This window comes from Ochotona princeps, chromosome 6 (genome assembly GCF_030435755.1).
Source record: "Ochotona princeps isolate mOchPri1 chromosome 6, mOchPri1.hap1, whole genome shotgun sequence".
Classification (NCBI taxonomy): domain Eukaryota; kingdom Metazoa; phylum Chordata; class Mammalia; order Lagomorpha; family Ochotonidae; genus Ochotona; species Ochotona princeps.
In genome coordinates, this window is record NC_080837.1 from 15,960,985 (window position 1) to 15,979,103 (window position 18,119).

The following is an 18,119-nucleotide window of genomic DNA, read 5'->3' on the forward strand; positions in this document are numbered from 1 at the left end:
AACTTTATAAAGAAAGGAAGGGGGTCGTTTTTGACTCACAGTTTTGAAGGTTTCCAGGAGCTCTACTGGTTGGCCTCTGTTGACAGAGCTCTGGACTAGAGCAGAGTGTCACACGGCCAGAGACAAGGGCCATGGGCATCTGTCCATGTCCACGTGGTCCCCTATGACCACCCCAACAACTCCATCTGATCCTGTCACCTGCTGAAGGCCTCCCCTCTGAGCACAGGATTGCGTTCCTACCAAGTGTCATTCCTATAAGACTTCAGGGCGCAAGCCTTCACCATATGGGCCTCTAGGGGACCATCGTCAACCTGCTGCATTGCGTTGATGCTACATAATATTGAATGGGGTGGAGCCAACAGCCCAGGCATAACCATCTGGCCCAAGGGGATGCTGTACTCTGCCGGTTAGCAGGCATAGGGACATCATCCTTGGTCATATTTTTCACCCCCCAGGCACCTGGCCCTGCAGGCATTAGAGCAGCCTCCTGGAGTCCACAGGATGTGGCCCCGGTACAGCCCCACCTGCACCCCATTCTAATCTGCCCTTCTACTCTCCTGATGCAGTTGTCTGGCCCTGTGCTGTTCCAAGGGCACTCCATTGTCCCACAGCCTAGCAGTGGCCGATGACAAGATAACAAACCGCCAGCGAGTATCCAGGGTTGCTGTAACAGATGGTAGCTTTGACGTTGAGGTGACAGCCATGGCCAGGACTGGGGAAATGCTGTCATTGAACAGGATACAGGCTGATGTGATGCTGGCTGCTTCTTGTAGCAGGGGGTCAAGAGGACCACATGTGGATGTGTGATGGATTAGAAAAAAAGAAAATGAAACAATGCCCTGGGCCTGCTCCACCGAGAGGCGGGGAAGCAACTGTCTGGCCTGTGTCCAATGAGACCGGCTCTGCAGCCAGCTTCCCGGGCCTCTGTGATGGCGGCCTGGGCCACACCTCCTTGCCAACTTCTGCTTCCTAGGCTGTGCCCACTCCTTCTCTCAGACCGGCCATCCCTTTGCTTTCCACCCATTAAAATCCTCCCCAACCCCCAAGGATGGGGTTGTGGTACAGTAGGTTAAGCTATGACTTGAGTTGCCTACATCCATAACACAGTGCTGGTTTGAGACTTGGAACCTTGTGCTTCCCATCCAGCTTCCTCATAATGCAGCCCAGATGGCAGAGCAGGTGATGGCTCAACTGCCTGGCCACCTGTCACGCAGAGACCCACATGGAATTCTGGGCTCCCAGCTTCTGCCTGGTCCAGCCCTGGTTATTGTAGGTGTTCTGCCGGATTTTGAAATCCCCAGATAATCATCAAGTCTGAAGTCGGAGCTAAGGCATAAAGGTGGTTTATTCAGGTTAACTAAGGTCTCCCAGCCACTTCCCCCAGCCCAGCATGGCTGGGCGGGGGAGGGACAGCCGCTGCAGGATCCGCAGGGAAGGCAAAAAGTGAGCGTGTGAGCCAGAGAGAGAGAGCCCAAGCCCCCCAGTTCTTATACATTTCAGGCTATTAATTATACAGTCATGATTTAGCAGGCTTCTATTGGTGGGTTTGAAACAAGCAACTTTCAAAAGGTACAAATCGATGAGCTATAGGGCGGTGGATCTTATCTAACACCAGATACCTCCTTCCTGAGGAGTGGTCTGCCTACGTGACCTGCCAGGTGTCCTGCTGGGTGTCACATAGACTATCAGGCCTGGAGTTCACACAGCCCCAAGCCAAGCCATTAAGGCAGAATCACAAAAGGTAGAAAACATCCAGGTTCTTCATAGGCATTTGAAAAGTGAACCAGTCAGTGGAAGATTTTCTCTTTCTCTCTTTCTTTGTTCCACCTTTCAAGGAGATAAAATTTAAAAAAAAAAACGCCTTTATAAAGGATATTATGGGAGGTCATCACCACTTGGGATGCCCCTGTCCCTTATCAGAACACTGGTTGGGGTCCCAGATGTTCTGCTGCTCCTGTATATGTGCCTGAGATGCAGCAGTTGACAGCCCAAGTGTGTGGGTTCCTGTCTCGTGTGTATGACCCCTGGATGGAATGCCTGGCTCCTGGCTTCTACTTGGTCAGCCCTGACTACTTCAGCAATTTGGGGAAATCAACTAGTGAATCAGATATGTGTGTGTGAGAGAGAGAGAGAAAGAGAGGGAGAGAGAGATGCTGCCTTTCAGGTAAATAACTCTTTCAAAAAGAAGACCTATTTAAGGACTTAGTGCAGTAGCCTAGTGGCTAAGGTCCTCACCTTGCATACATGGGGATCCTATATGGGTGCAGGTTCGTGTCCTGGCTGCTCCACTTCCCATCCAGCTCTGTGCCTGTGTCCTTGGAAAGCAGTTGAGGATGGCCTAAAGCCTCGGAACCCTGCACCCATATGGGAGACCCAGAGGAAGCTCCTGGCTTCAGAGTGGCTTAGCTCTGGCCATTGTGGCCATTTTGGGAGTGAACCAGTGCATGGAAGATCTTTCTGTCTGTGTCTCCTTTTGTCTGTATATCTGTCTTTTCAATGGTAATAAATACATCTTAAAAAAATACCTATTTAAAATCTATCTCTCCTTCAAAATCCCAAAGGTGTCCACCCAGGCCCTCTTGGGCACACCTAACTCCACCTTCCCCAATCCCCCAATCCCCCAGGTGCTCATTTGACCCACAGCTTCTATAACCATGGTCCCTGCGGAGGGACCCCACTTTCCCGGAGCCCACTCTGTCCACCAAGCCTCCCCAGATGGCACACCCCCTCCTCCCTGTGAGTAGCAGTTTTGGCCCGTATGAGAAGCCAGGAGACACCAGGCGCTGTGCGAGGAGCTGGCCCACCATGCCACAAGTGCATGAATTCACATGTCACAGCAGCAGGCCTGCATCCCTCTGGCCTGCTCATATGTCTCCTCAGACCACCCATCTCACTCCCACCCTGGGGGACTGTGGTTTCCTTCATGACCCTCTTCCTAATCCCCACTGAACAAAGCCCATGCCTAGCACCTTGCAATGCACTTGGCCCTGTGTGGCTGTGGTGCTGCCTGTGGCCATGATTGATGAGGCTTTCGAGGCAAATTGTGGAGATAAATGGTCTTTGGGGCTGGAAGCTTCAAAGGCAGCTGTGCAAGCCTCAGAAGCAGTTCAACAGGCAGGAGCTTCATTAAAAGCCCCAGGGGATGACGCAGACACTTTGGAGCAGAGCTAGGACAGCCAGCCCTCCTAGTAGGGCAGGTGCTGGAATCTGGAAGTCAGGGGTATAGATGCGAGCCCAGTGGTGGGGGTGCCCCAAGTCCACACAGCCACATGAGCATAGTCCAGAGACTTGTGAAGCTTCCAGAGCCTCATTATTGTCCTGCCTCTGACTGGTGACAAACTGGCTACCTCCCTCTCTGGCTGGCCACATCCTATGCTGGGGGAGGATAGCACAGGCATACACAAACACACCTGTTCCCACGCTGTGCTGCATCCCAGCCCTGAAACTGTGCGATTGGACCCTTGTTGATGGATGTCAGCATCTGAGAAGCCAGCCTGAAGTGATGCTGACTGGGGGAGAGTTGTGCACACTATGTCTAACCCTGTCCTTCTGCTGTGACCTGGGGACAAGTGGCTTGCCTGAGGAGGTGCAGCTTCGGCTGGACTAGAGTGCACCTGCCAAACCCTCAACTCCTGGCTTTCCTGCTCAGCACTCTGAGAAAATCCCTGAAGCTGTTCACTCTTCCACTCCTTTCCCCTAATTCAGGCTAATCAGAACACACACACACACACACACACACACACACGTCCTTTCTAATCTGGTATTTCTAATCATTATAATCCCAGAAGATTAGCTAAGAGTGAGGGGTGGCAATGGTTGACCCCACCCTCTCCACCACATACATGTATACACATGTACATACATGCACACACACGCCTGCACAGACAGGGGCTACCTGTGATTCTTTTTAAAAAAGATTTATTTCTTTTTATTTGAAAGGCAGAGAGAAAAGGAGAGACAGAAAGATCTTGCATCTGCTGGCTTACTCCCCAAATGGCCACAAAGGCTGGAATTGAGCTGATCCAAAAGTAGGAACCAGGATGCTCTTTCAGGTCTCTCATGTGGGTGCAGGTGCTGAAGGACTTGAGCCGGCCTCTGCTGTTTTCCCAGGCCACAAGCAGAGAACTGGAATGGAAGTGAAGCAGCCAGGGTACAAACCGGAATCCATATGGGATGCCAGTGCTGCAAGGTGGAGGATTGGCCTGTTGAACCACCATGCTGGCCCCACTGGAATTCTTGTGGAGCCATACATAGTTCTCACAGTGAGACATCAAGCAGTCACAGCACGCATTTGAAGCAAGGGCCCAGCACTGGCTAGGCTATCCCAGCCGTAGGCAGATGCCAGGCTCTGCTGGGGCTTTTTCACCCTGCCTTGCATACTGGTGGGATGATGTCAGCGCTGGAAATGATCTTGGCTGGAGCTGGGGTGGAGGCGATGATGCCTTGGGGATGAGGAAGACTGGGAGCTGCAGCAATGGCATTCAGCCCCTCCCCGCCCCCACCACCTGCTTCCTGATTGGCCCAATCCCTGACTCCATAGCAGGGCTCTCTCTAGGGGGCCCTTATGACTTCTGTTTCTGTTCCTGACGCACGTGAAATGTCCGGTGCTCATGGTGGGCAGTTTGCTTCAGTGCCACTTTGTATGTCCTCAGCAAGTCCCTCAGAGCCTCTGGCTTGTAATGTATAGGGGACACAAGGTGACTCCTGAAGCCAGAGTCTACCTGTTGCAATCAGCACTGGGGGACATTTTTCACCATCTGGTGCCATTTGAGGTTGCCACATTTGGGGTAGGTCGTTACTGGCATTGAGCGGGTAAAGGTTGGGATGCTGCAAAGCACCCCCCCAAGAATGCCCATAATGGACTTCCCTGCAAAGGATGTTCTGATCCCAAATGATGGCAGTGCCAAGGTTGGGAAACTCTTAATATCTCTGGACCTCAGTTTTTCCAGGTGGGAAAGTGGGATAATGACATCCACCTCAATGTAACTTTTCTCAAATGCTCTCTGGAACAAGGCAGAGTCTGAATAAAAGGCATGGGGTTAGTAAAAGCATTCAGTGAAACGGCCCAAGTGAGAATGTAGCTGGTCCCTGGTGGGGGGTAGGGGGGGTGCAAAGTGTATGCTCATGTGTGTGTACATGTGTGCATGCACACATGTGTGATGTTCACTCCCCTGTCCCTGGCACTCAGAAACACAGCCTGCATGAGCACAGCCATTGCAAGTTCCCACCTCCCCCTGGAGGAGACACAGACCGTGTGGTTAAATAACACAGAGCTGGTAACAGGGGTAATAAATAGATCACCAAGTGCTAATGATGCATCATTATAATCCTGTGCTGTCAGCATCTTCCCGGCTTAGGGACTGTGTCGGGAGATTTGGGCTGTAATCTATGGCACCTTGGTCCATTAATATTTAATTGCCACCATTTCCGTGGTGGAAAGATAGGGAACTGAGCGAAGGCTCAGCTCAGAGCCTGGGTAAACCACCTTGCATTTTTTTTCCCACACAGAGACAAACACACCTGCCACAGCCACCCCTTCTGGCTGGTGTCTCTAGGGTGGACACTGAGCAACAGCACAGGATGATATGGAGTTGAGAGAGACCCCCCCCTTCATTTCCCTGCTGTTCTTTATGGGGATCCCCCTGACTTCTGGAATCTGCAGTTCCTCATCACCCACAAGCTTCCCTGGTCATCTGTGAGGACCTCACTCTCCCATGGCCAGATGCCCTCTTGGGATGGGCGGGGGCTGGCAGTGTAGCCTACTCCAGGCAAGACCCACTGGTTCTAAGCTGTCATCTTATAGCCAGATGTGGAAACAGGACCCCAGAGCGTCCCAAGACTGCACAGCTCTGCTCTACCCCTGGATGCTCCTTTGAAATCAGCCAGCACCTACAGAGAGTGTGAAGGTTCTGTCCCCGAAAATGTGGCCATGCTATGATTGGGGGTTGGGCAAGGCGGTTGACAAATACCCTTGCTTGCCAGGACGTCACTTGATTTATTAGCCAGGATGTTTTTGGGTGGCCGCCTCTCTGTCTCTGCCTCTGTATCTGCCGCTTTGTAGACACGGGGACCGTCCAGCAGCCAGTTAGTTCCCCCCTACTTCTCAGCCAGGAGTGAGAGAAGGGAGGCCATGGAGCACTCCTTGGGGTGGGAGCAGCAGGGAACTCGGTTCAGGATGTCGTAGCATGGGGTGATTCAGGCTCTGTGGCTTTCAAGCCACCTCCGCTAGTCAACTTCTGCTGTAGCAACTCCTCCTTGCTGAACCTCAGCATTCCCACCTACAGGGTGGCAAGGGCCAAGGATCGCCCAGCTCTGACCTCAGCCCAGAGTCCTCCTGCCCGTGTCCTCAACAGGACCAGCAAGCAGAAATGGTGGGAGGAAGAGGGCTCTTGCTTAAGGTTGCTGTGCACAGAATCTAGAACGGAATGCTTGAGCCCCAGGGCTGGGATGCTCTGGCTATGGGAGCTTGCTGTGTAGGGGAGAGGGCAAGGGCAGTAACAAAATACACAGCGCAGGCCCCTCTCCCCAGAGACTCCAAGGCTGATGAGGAAACTGAGTGAAACTCACTTCAGTGCAAGTGGTCCATGAGCAGGTGGGGGTAAGCAAGATGGGGTCCAGGCAGGCCACGGAATACTATTCGCTCGTGAAAAGGAATGCAGTTCTGATGCATGCCATAGTGTGGATAAACCTTAAAAACATCATCCCAAGTGAAACGTCATTGGTGAGACACTGATAAGATTCCATGGGTGAAGGTACTTCCAAAAGTTCAAGGAAATGTGTTTTCTAAGAAAACTATGCATGGGTTTAATTTTTTTTGCACCAAAATCAACTCTTTTTTAAAATATTTATTTATTTGAAAGGCAGAGTTACAGAAACAGAAGGAGAGGAAGGAAGGGGGAGAGGGGGAGAGAGAGAGAGAGAGAGAGAGAGAGAGAGAGAAAGAGAGGGAGAAAGAAAGAGAGAGATCTTCTATTCAATGACTGACTCTCCAAATGGCCAGAGTTGGGCTAGTCTGAAGCCAGGAACTAGGAGCTTTTTCTGGTCTCCTATGTGGGTGCAGGAGCCCAGGCGCTTGGGCCATTCTCCACTGCTTAGTTAGGCGTATTAGCAGAAAGTAATGGTAAGTGGGGCATCTGGGAGTCTATAACCAGTGCTTCTATGGGATGCTGTCACCACACAATTTTGTGCCAGCTTACCTCCTAAGGGGAAGAGAACAAAATTGTGAGAACTATGGCCCCGCCCCGGGGACCTATGACCACTATTCATACATTATCCAATCTCTGAGTCAGGCACTCCTGGATAATGGGTACTTGGTGTTCACTGCTTTATGGATGCTCAGGTATGGCTGTTAATACCCAGGCTAATAGCCAGCTTCCCATGTCCCCTCGCCTTCCACATGAGGCCGTTCCCTGAACCACAGCAGAGCTGAGCATTCTGCATTGTTCCCCAGCTGTGCAACCTTGGACAGGTTGTTTAACCTCTCTAGGTCTCTACTTCTGTGTCTGTAAAATGGACACAATAATGCAGAAGGGCTGCTGTGAGCATTAAATTTAAAAGCCCACTTGGGGGAGCTAGTGCTGTACCATAGTGAGTTAAGCCACCACCTGCCGTACTGGTATCCCATATGGGTACCAATTCATCCTGGCTGCTCCACTTCAGACCAAGCCCCCTGATAAACCACTTGGGAAAGCAGTGGAAGACAGCCTGAGGGTTTGGGCCCCTGCACTCACGTGGGAGACCTGGATGAAGCTCCTGTGTGTTAGCTTCAGACTGGCCTAGCCACAGGTTTTATGGCCATTTGGGAAGTAAACTAGCAAATTGAAGCTCGTTCTCTCTCTCTCTCTCTCTCTCTCTCTCTCTCTCTTTCTTTCTTTTTCTCACTCGCTCTATCTGTAACTTTCAAATAAATTAAATAAATATTTAAAAAAAAAACAAGAAAAAAAAAGAAATATCCACTTTGTGCCTTTACTTGTGTTCCTTAACCTGGCATGTGGAAATGGCTCCCTTCACTGTAGCTTAATTATATATTGAATTTATATTAATTAATTGAATTCAATATAAATTTAATATATTAAAATAAGAGTCTGCCCACGGAGACTGTCAGTGTCAAAGAGGGGGAAAGGCACTGTCCTTTGTGCCCACCCAGGAGCATCCAAGAGGGCCCCAGAGGCCAAAAACCCTGAAGTCGTAGGAAGTCAGCAGGGCAGAGGAAGAGTTGCAGGTCACACCACTTCTGTCCTCAGGGGCAGCCCAGAGAAAGACATATCCATGGCAAATCAGCCAAGGCCAAATACACTTCAGAAGGAGAGTCTGGCAGACAAAGGGCCCCCAAGGTGGTGACGACCAAGGCCTAGTGGGAGAGAGCTGGTGATGCAAAGTCCTGAGGTAGCATTCCTTTACCTCCAACGCAGGAGGCCATGCACCCTCCGCAGCCATGCCTCAGTCTCCCGTCACTGTCAAGGAACGGGGTGTTGGTAGGCAAATTTTCTAGAGAGCCGGAAGTTCATTCCTGGGAATCTGGAATGACTTTTACCCGGAGTCACTCTGGGGAGTGATTTTCTCGGGGATCTGCACACTTCCCACTCCCCTCACTGAATTGTTCTCAATGGAGTGTGAGCTCTTGTTTTCCATTTGGCTGGGAAGATCTGTTTGCCTTGGTATTGATGGCCACAGGTGACTTTGCATGAGTCTAGAGGTGTTTTCTTTGTACGTGCCTTGCTTTCTCCTGTAGTGCACTGGCTGCATATTTTAGGAGCCCCATAAAACACATGGAAACACACACACACATGCATGCATGCTGTGTTCCAAGAAACCAAGGTGCCAGGCATGAAGCAGCTCTGCTGACATGTATATCTGTACTGCCTGTGCTACTTGAACAGAATCACTTCTGCAGCATTCCATAAAGGCTGCGCCAGCACCTCTGCCCCTATCAGACCCTGCCCTTCAAGGGGCTGGGAGGGTGTTCAGGATGCCTTCCGGTACTAGCAGGTGCTTTGCTGGGTGGAACAGAACAAGAATGAGGGCACCCAAGTCTTGCATGTGTACTTGAATGGTAATCTTCCGGCTTTCTTATCAGAGGCATCATTTTGTTTCCTGCTGAGTTGTTAAAAAGGATGGAGTCACTCGAGAAGCCTGCAGACACACCAAGGACACATTGGCTCTGTCTGGATGGCAGCAGGTTCACACCAAGCCCATCTCAGGGCAGGAACAGTGACTCCTACAATTGAATGGACTCCCTCTCTCTGGGTGCTGAGATGGTTCAGTGATGAATGAAGAGGAAGTGACCAGTTCCTCAGCATGTCCGTGACCTTGTGCGTGGCAGCTGCTGCCCTGTCCCCAGTTGTGGGGAGCGGCCGACCCCACACGGATGAGGGGCCGAAAGATGGCAGCTGGCCGAGGGCCAGGAGGTGGGATTTGTCCCACCAGTAGGCAGGCAGGAAGTCACAAAGATAGGCTAATTCTCCCCCGCTGCGATTGCTGGCCTATCAGATAGCGCCCCGTGGACCACGGGCAGAAGTGATTGGTGGAGAACTGTATATAAGCAGCCTGCTTTCGGCAGTAAAGCCTTTTGGTTCGCCCTCTCCTTTTGTTCACCTGGTGCCTTTTGGTTTGGCTTTTCGTTCTTCTGTTTGTGTGTGTGTGTGTTCGGGGGTGTGTGCCGGTTGCGGTGGCGGTTCCTGTTTTTACCAGGCCCTCGAAATTCCTCGTCATTTTAGTGTCGCTGCAGGGCGGTGATACCCAGTGCCTTCAAATGTCTCTCCTTCAGACCACCTAGCAGAAAGCACCTGTCCCTGCAACAGAAGGACCTGGAGCCAGAAACCCTGGGCTTGCCCTTGTGCTCTCTGGGAGCAGCCACTTCCCTTCTCTGATGCTTGATATCTCATCTGTAAAGTGAGGAGATGTAAAACTTCAGTCATGCATGGACAACTTCTAGGTGCCGGGCGCATCTAGAATGTGGTTAGTCATTATTGCCATGAGTCACGTCATCCGTACATTAAACTCTACAGGAATTCAGCTACATGTGCACTCTAGCAACTAAAAGCGACAGGGACATGGGGATTCCAGCAGTTCCCTGATTGAATGTCCCCAGGACAGGATGTAGCAAGAGACACTGGGCTGTCCTCGTCCAGTGAGCCTCTCACAGCGGGAGTAGAATTTTGTCATGATAAATAGGCTTCCTTCTTGCCCAGGAGGAAAACGCAGGCTGAGGCTCACTCACAACTTGGCACCTAGGGATATTTAGGTTACAGTGTATCCTGTGTGCAGGAGGGGATGGTGAGAGTGTAGGGAGAGAATGAAGCAGTAGGCTGAGTGACTGTCCAGGGGCAGCTCAGGAGCTTGTGCCTGCCAGGCTGGTGTAGCCCAACCCTCTTCGATACATTTAATTACCTAGAAAGGTCTTGAAGGCTGCCTGCTCGGACAGGAATGGGATTTCATTGAAGGGGAAGCCATCAGCAGGTAGAAGCTTCCCTGGAAGGAGAGGAAGTCAGGAACATGGGGTGGGTGGATGCCTGCAGTTAGAAGAAATATTCTTGAGGAGTAAGGTGCGAGAAGGCTGGTCTGGGGAGGCATAAAGATGGGAGATGCGGGAGGGTTGGTGTTGTGGAAAGCAGGTAAGCTGCTACACCCCCAAATCCCCCATGAGTGCTGATTCGAGCCCCAGCTGCTCTTCTGTAGGTTCAGTTCCCTGCTAATGTGCCTGGGAAAGCAGTGCAAGACGGCTAGCCCAAGGAGCTGGGTCCCTGACATCTTCATAGGAGACCCATATGGAGCTCCTGGCTCCTGCTTTTGGCCTGTCCCGGCCCAGTCCCAGCTGTCACAGACATCTGGGAAGTGAACCAGCAGATGGAAGACCTCTTGTCTTTGTCTTTCTCTCCTCATCTCTGTAACTCTGCCTTTCAAATAAATATTTCTTTTAAAAAGGGTAGGGTGGGGGATAGGCTGGTGCAATGGGTCATATGGCTAATCCTCCACCTCCAAGTGCAGCATGCCATATGGGTACTGGTTTGTGTCCCTGGCTGCTCCACTTCCCATCCAGCTCCTGTTTGTGGCCTGGGAAAGCAGTAGAGGATGGTCCAAGTCCTTGGGACCTTGGATCCATGTGGGAGACGTGGAAGAAGCTCCTGGAAAAGAAGGGTGACAGACAGGAGGAAAACCAGGGAGAAGGGTGCACACAGCCTGGCCTGATGACTTTCACAGCATGGAAGAGGGGACTTTCTGGCAGCTTGGACCTGCAAAGGATTGGGAAGCTGTGCTGAGGAGACAGTCCTCTGTCCTGCTTAGTCGGGGGGTGGGGGGTTGGAGAGAGAGCTGTGAACCCAGACAGGCCTTGCTGCTTCCTACCCAGTGAAGAGTGAAATGATGACAACCAGGCCTGGGGATCCCGCCATCCTCCATCCTCCATCAGCTGCAAGCCTGACTTCCCATCTCTTGCAGGCTGCGACAGCGACCACTGGGGCCCCCACTGCAGCAATCGGTGCCAGTGCCAGAACGGCGCCCTATGCAACCCCATCACCGGCGCGTGCGTGTGCGCCGCGGGCTTCCGGGGCTGGCGCTGTGAGGAGCTCTGCGCGCCCGGCACCCACGGCAAGGGCTGCCAGCTGCCGTGCCAGTGCCACCACGGTGCCAGCTGCGACCCCCGCACGGGCGAGTGCCTCTGCGCGCCTGGCTACACTGGCGTCTAGTGAGTGACTGGGGGCGGGGGTCGAGGGAGGAGCTTGGAGAGGGCGGGGCATGGATGGGATCCTCTGGTTGGGGCAAGTCCCAGGCAGGGTGGGGAAAGGTGGAGGGGGAAGGATGGAGGGTGGGGAGTGGGAGCTGGGGCGGTGGTCAGGGGTGCCTTGGAGAGTGGGGACTGGAGAGAGGTAGGGGGTGGATGGAAGAATGGGACTCTTCCTGCGGTTGCCCCTGCAGTGGGAGTCACCTGGCCTGGGGTCCCTGTAAGTGGTCAGGGCATGAATAGGCCTGGCTGCGAACCTTTCTAAATTCTGACCTCCAGACAAGCAACTCCACTCCGCCCCTCACTGCGGGCCTCCTAGGCCTCTGTCATCTCCTCGACGACGGCCCCAATCTTGGCAGGGTGCGGGAAGCCTTCCCAGCCTGGGACCATTGGACCAACCTGACCTGCTGCTTCTCTCTCCTGGCATGGAGCTGGGCTGTGTCAGGGCTCCTGGATCTGAGTGCTGCCGTGGGTAACCATACCAACCTGTGCTTCTCCACCCAGCTGCGAGGAGCTGTGCCCCCCGGGAAGTCACGGGGCCCACTGTGAGCTGCGCTGCCCTTGCCAGAATGGAGGCGCCTGTCACCACATCACAGGAGAGTGTGCCTGTCCCCCAGGCTGGACGGTAGGTGGCCTCACAGAGTGGGGTGGGAACATTCTCTCTCTCTCTCTCTCTCTCTCTCTCTCTCTCTCTCTCTCTCTCACACACACACACACACACGCGCGCGCACACACACACACATATATGCACACACGCCTTGAAAAGCTCCATTCCTCTCCTACCCAGAGCTCCTCCTTTGTATGGCCCCAGGGAACTGCCAGTGAAGCTGAGTGCATCTCTAAATCCAGATCCGCCCTCTAAGTGCTGTGTGTCTAGAGGCAAGTGAATTGGCTTCTCTGACTGGTCCTTCATGTGCACAGGTGTCTTTGGGCATAGGCACCTGTGTGAGCCACATTGCTCAGGGCCAGGTGTGGCAGAAAGTGCTGGGGAAGTAGTGGAGCTAGCAGGATGCACTGATAAAGCTTCACCCCTTGCACCCACACATGCTGATCTCCCCGCCCCCAGGAGAGCCTAAGAGAGCTTCCACTACCCCAGGCCTGGGGTCTGGAAACCCCATCTGGGGTGGGGGGACACAGGACAGGGGAAGGGGAACCAGGACCTCACAGGCCCTAGGTTGGTTTTACCTCTGGTGCTGATGCTGAAAAAGGCCTCAGAGACTGTGATGGCTGCTCATGCACCTGCAGACTTCACCTAGGGCAGTGAGCCCACCCTACAGAGCTGTTGAAGTGCTGGTCAAATGCTGAAGCGCTCACCTGTTGTGAGTCACATCCCTGGGTATACAACCCCCCCACCCCAACCCCAAGCTCCTTCTGGCCTGCTCTGGCCACCTGCCAGGCGGACTTGGCCGGCTATGCGCGCCTGCCTCTAGCTCTTGTGGAAGAAGTTCAATGCCACAGTCGCTGCCCTGCCCTGGGGCTTGAGAAACTCACAGAGCCACAGAGGACAGTCACAGGATACTGTGGGGCAGGTTGGTGGAGACAAGCAGGAGAGGTTTCTGGATGGAGGGCCCCGCAAGGCACAGTCATACTCACTGGGAGTTTGTAGATCAGACCAAGCACTTACGGATCATGAAGTCCAGCAACATTCCTATTTGGCCGCCAGCCCATCATCCCCTGGCCAGTCGTCTCCTATCCAGAGTCCATGAAAGAGGCTGAAGATTCCCAGGCTCCGCCCCAGGCCCCCTGAGGTCTGGGCTGGCTCCTTTTAATAAGCTCCCCAGACAGTTCTGCCAACCAGTACTGTCTACAGCCCTACATTTGCAAATAAGATTGAGAGGCTAGGATTCCCTCCCATGCTGCCCAGAATGCTAAAGGTTTGTGTGGGGTGTGAGAATGGGGGTGCAGTGGAGCCTGCTCCCACTGTTCCCTATCTGGAGGGTCTAGGTGATATTCCACATAACACTCTCCCAGGCCACACTGCTGGTTGCGAGGGAGGCAGGGGCTGGAATCCTGGCCCTTGATGTGTGTTTGTCTGGGTGGCCAAGCATCTGTGTTTGCCAGTGTCTGACCCTTCTGAGAAGGACTAAGGGGCTGCTGCTGCTCCTGCCTGCTTCTCCTGCCTCCCCTTCTCCCCCTCCCCAACCCTCCCTGCGGCCAGGTCCTGGCAGTGAGTTGGTAGCAGAAGGCTGTGCGAGAGGAAGGCTACAGGCAGTCCCTGTCCCTGGCCAGCTCCGTCCGGAGCCACTGCTGGAACTGCAGGCTGGAGGCAGAGAAGGAGGAAGGGAGGGAGAGGGATATTTTTTTCTTCCCAACACAGAAAAGGACCTGTTCTTAGAGATGACAGGAAGTTCTGTCAATAGCAACTTTGGGTTTGAGCACTTTATGTTTTTAATGTTATCGCAGACAATTGCACTTCTATTTTTGACATAGCATTTAACTTGCAGATTTGGATGAATTATTAATGCCCCTCGTGCATGCAGCACTGCAGAATAATGAAGCTGCAGCTTAGGCCGCAGGCTCCTCCCAGGGGGGCTGGGGCCAAGGACAGGGTGCAGAGGGAAGGATCTCACCCCTTAAACATCTTCCGTTGCCTGAGGTTAGCTCCACATTAGCCACTTGTTGCTCCTCTCAAAGATCTAAATCTGATGGCTAACTCCTACCATGCAACTCCCAACAGACTGCAGGGATATAGGAGCCTGCAAGGTGCTGCCAGGAATTCAGGCCTTCTAGGTCCTTCCTTGCAGATTCCTGCCTCCTCTCTCCCCCAGGCCTTGGAAATATACATGGACCCTCCACTGGCCAGCTATGGGGAGCCCAGGCCAGAAGCCTTTGTAAAGAGCCCAGGAAGGGGAATCATTTCCCCTTTGTTGTTGAGCTCTGACACTTTCCACAGCACTGAAGTCCAGGGTGGGTAGTGAGATGCCAGTGGGCCCTGGAGACAGATGGCAAGGTAAGAAGTATGGGAAGGACTCACCTCAGAATTGCTAGCCTGATGGTGGAGGCAGGACATAGAGTGTGTGCATGTGCATACCTGGTACACACAGGTAGATTCAGGGATGGATGCACACGGGCACACCAAGGCACCTGCAGGTATACATACAGACACACATAGATGCACACAGGTGCATAGATAAGTACACACAGGCACACAGAGATATATACACAGGTACACACAGGCACACACAGATATATACACAGGTACACACAGGCACACACAGATATATACACAGGTACACACAGGCACACACAGATGCACACAGGTGCATATATAGGCTCACACAGGTGCACACACAAAAGCAGTGCCAGTAGAAGCTGAGGAGCTGCAGCAGGATCAGCTGTCGAGGTCAGAGTGGTTTCCAGAGCTGAGGCTGTGTCCCCAGGGGCACTCAGGTTAGGGAACGACAATCCTTGGAGGCCCAGGGCTGCCTGGGATCCAGCTGTTTCCACAGCACACACATGAGGGCATCTGTGCTGCCTGGGACAGCAAGCAGCTGGGAAGAATGGAGAGGTTCTGTCTTCCAGACACCCTGGCCTGGCCTTATGTCCTCTTCTGGGTTTGGACAAGCCGAATGGTCACCATATCCCACCTTGTCCCTGCCCACACCCTTGAAGACACACACTGACACCCTGCTGTCCTCAGGCCTGGAAACCTCAATCCAAGGCTCTGTGTCCTCTTGGGTCCTTGCTCTGGGGGTCTATCGTAATCCCTTATTCTTGTAAGGTCACCTTGGGCTGGGTACCTGTGTGGAACCCGCTTCTAACTGCATGACCTGTGTAATGGTCCTACCCCGCAATACACCCACAGTGTGGGGTGCTCAGGAGTTAGGAGTGCCATGGAGGAATATGACACAGTCCAGCCTATGGAAACAAGAGGGACACTGTGGCCCTTTTGGAAGCTGAGTCGGCTGTGCCTGCTCACCCACCAGCAGCAGCCAACTCAGCACTGGTTCTCTCTTCATCACAGGGCTTCTCTCCACCCCTTTGGTGCCCACTGCTTACCTCTCTACTTCCCCTAACCTCTTTATAACCTGAGAGACCAGGGCTTTGGGGAATGCAGCAGGGCAATGTTACCATCCCATTTTGCAAATGAGGAAACTGAGGCTTGGAACAGTCCCACAGCTTGTCCCAGCTGGCCTATCTGCCAGAACACAGAACTGGGACCTGAGTCATGCCCTGCCTTGGACTCTCACGTTCTTCTTCCTCCCTAGGAAGACCGCAGGAAGCCTGAGGAATCCAATGTCTCCAGCCCCCAGGAACTCATGGTCAAGGAGGAACCTAGGGATTCAGACTGGGCCTGCAGCTTGTCAGTGTGTGTGTGAGACAGAGAGAGAGAGAGAGTGAGAGAGAGAGAGAGAGAGAGAGAGAGAGAGAGCGAGCTTCTGACACTGCCTAAGGATGCCATAAATGGAAGGAATAAGCAAATTGACCCACATGCTTTCCCAGTCTGTGTCCTTCCTCAGCCCAGGATGGCAGGGGACTGACCAAGACAGAAGCTAGAAGACCACCCAGAACTTGCTGGGTGTAGGAGAAAGGCAGCCTTCCTCCCTCCCTCTCCCCATCCACCCAATCCCTCCTCTGACAGGTGTACTCTACCTACCCCTGCTGCCTCTGCCCCTCGGCCTCCTTCCCCTGCCCCGCTCCCCAGTGTCTGTTCCCAGTGTCTGCAGAAATCCCAGCTGCAAGGCCTCCCACTTCATTCACCTCAGGGAAATTGGGTGATCTTGAAAGATGACTTGGGCCAGGCACAATGTTTTCAAGTAAACCTGCTTAGTCGTGGATTGGCAGTTATTGGTGCTTAATAGCTATGTGCTGTACTAATTGATTCATTAATTGGAAGATCATCCTTGGTCTCTGTCAGAGAAATGACTGACTGTGAGTGGCTGGAGGTCAGGGAGACTTGTGACCCAAGGTCCAGATGTATGATTGTGAAGTTGAAGAATAGCTCGAGGGGTAGCGGTGGGCAGCAGCGCTCCACCTTCCTAAGGAAATGTTCACAAATCCCTCACACCACTCTCAAAATTTTTTTGAAACCCCTGTTTATTTGTTTATTTTTATTGGAAAGGAAGATTTACAGAAAGGACATAGAGGGAGAGAGAGATCTTCTATCTGCTTGTTCACTCCTCATATGGTTGTAACGGTTGGAGCTGAGCTGATCCAAAGCCAGGAGCCAAGAGTTTCTTTTGGGTCTCTCATGTGGGTGCAGGGTATTAAGACTTTAGGCCATCCTCTACTGCTTTCCCAGGCCACAAGCAGGGAGCTGGATGTGAAGTGGAGCAGCCGGGGACACAAACTTGTGTCCATATGGGAATCTGGTGCTTGGAGGTGGAAGATTAGTCAGCTGTGCCAATGTGCTGATCCCCACTCTCAAATCTTTTAGCTGTTTCTTCTATCATTCTGTTTTTATTCACTTATTTGAATGATAGACAAGATGGCGAGATCTTCTATTCACTGGTGCACTCCCAAAATGTCCACATTAGCCGGGTCTTAACCACGTCTCCCATGTGGGTGACAGGGACCCAAGAACTTGAGCCCTCACCTGCTGCCTCCCCAGATGATGAGCAGCAAGCTAGAATGAGAAGAGGAGCCAGGACTTGAACCCAGGAACTCCAATTGGGATGCTGGCGTCCCAAGTGGCGTCTTAAGCCCTGAACCAAACACCCACCTCTCTTCTGGTATTTCTCCCATAGATAACTTATTTTAAAAAAAACATTTATTTATTTGAAAGGCACAGTGGCAGACAAAGGAAGAGACAGAGAGAGAGAGAGAGAGAGCGAGAGAGAGAGAGAGAGAGAGAGAGAGAGAAATTTTTCATCTACTGGTTTATTCCCTAGAAGGCCATAACTGTAGGGGCTGGCCCAGTCCAAAACTAGAAATCTTTCTGGGTTTCCCACATCCTTGCAGGGGCCCAGGCCTTGGGCCATCTTCTGCTACTTTCCCAAGCACATTAGCAGTAAGCTGAATCAGAAGTGCAGCAGCAGGAGCTTGACCTGGAGCTCTGTATGGGATGCTGACATTACAGGCTAAGGTTTCACCCACTATGCCATAACACCAACCCCCAGATAACAACATCACTACAATTTTTTGAGTTTTGTCTTTCTGGCATCTATTGACTTTCTGCCATAGAATAAAATTCTGTTCTCCCACACACAGCACCAGCAGCCCTTCCCCATGCTCTAACAGAACTAAGTAATGGCTTATGGTTAAAGCTTCTTGCAACATGTATGTTATGAGGCCCACACATACACTGTCACTGTCATAACCCTGAATACCAATAGCACTCTGAAATCACCTAAGCAAGGCCCTGCAGGTCAGGGGCCTTTCCAGTCTGTACCTGCTCTCACTTGATTTTGAGGCAGCCTGTCAGAAGTCTGGTGCTACGGCCCAGTCTGAATTCTCTCCC

The 18,119-nt window shown here is 52.5% G+C and overlaps 1 protein-coding gene across 10 annotated transcripts in view; it reads left to right on the top strand.

The window, feature by feature from the left end:
- The window catches only part of MEGF11 (multiple EGF like domains 11), a 197,641-nt gene that overhangs the window by 119,632 nt on the left and 59,890 nt on the right, over positions 1 to 18,119 (top strand). For all 10 annotated transcript variants that reach the window (XM_036495480.2, XM_004577961.4, XM_058665651.1 and 7 more), the window contains exons 5-6: positions 11,437 to 11,683; positions 12,224 to 12,344. In XM_036495480.2, coding sequence (XP_036351373.2) covers positions 11,437 to 11,683; positions 12,224 to 12,344 — 368 coding nt within the window. The remainder of the gene's footprint in view (positions 1 to 11,436; positions 11,684 to 12,223; positions 12,345 to 18,119) is intronic.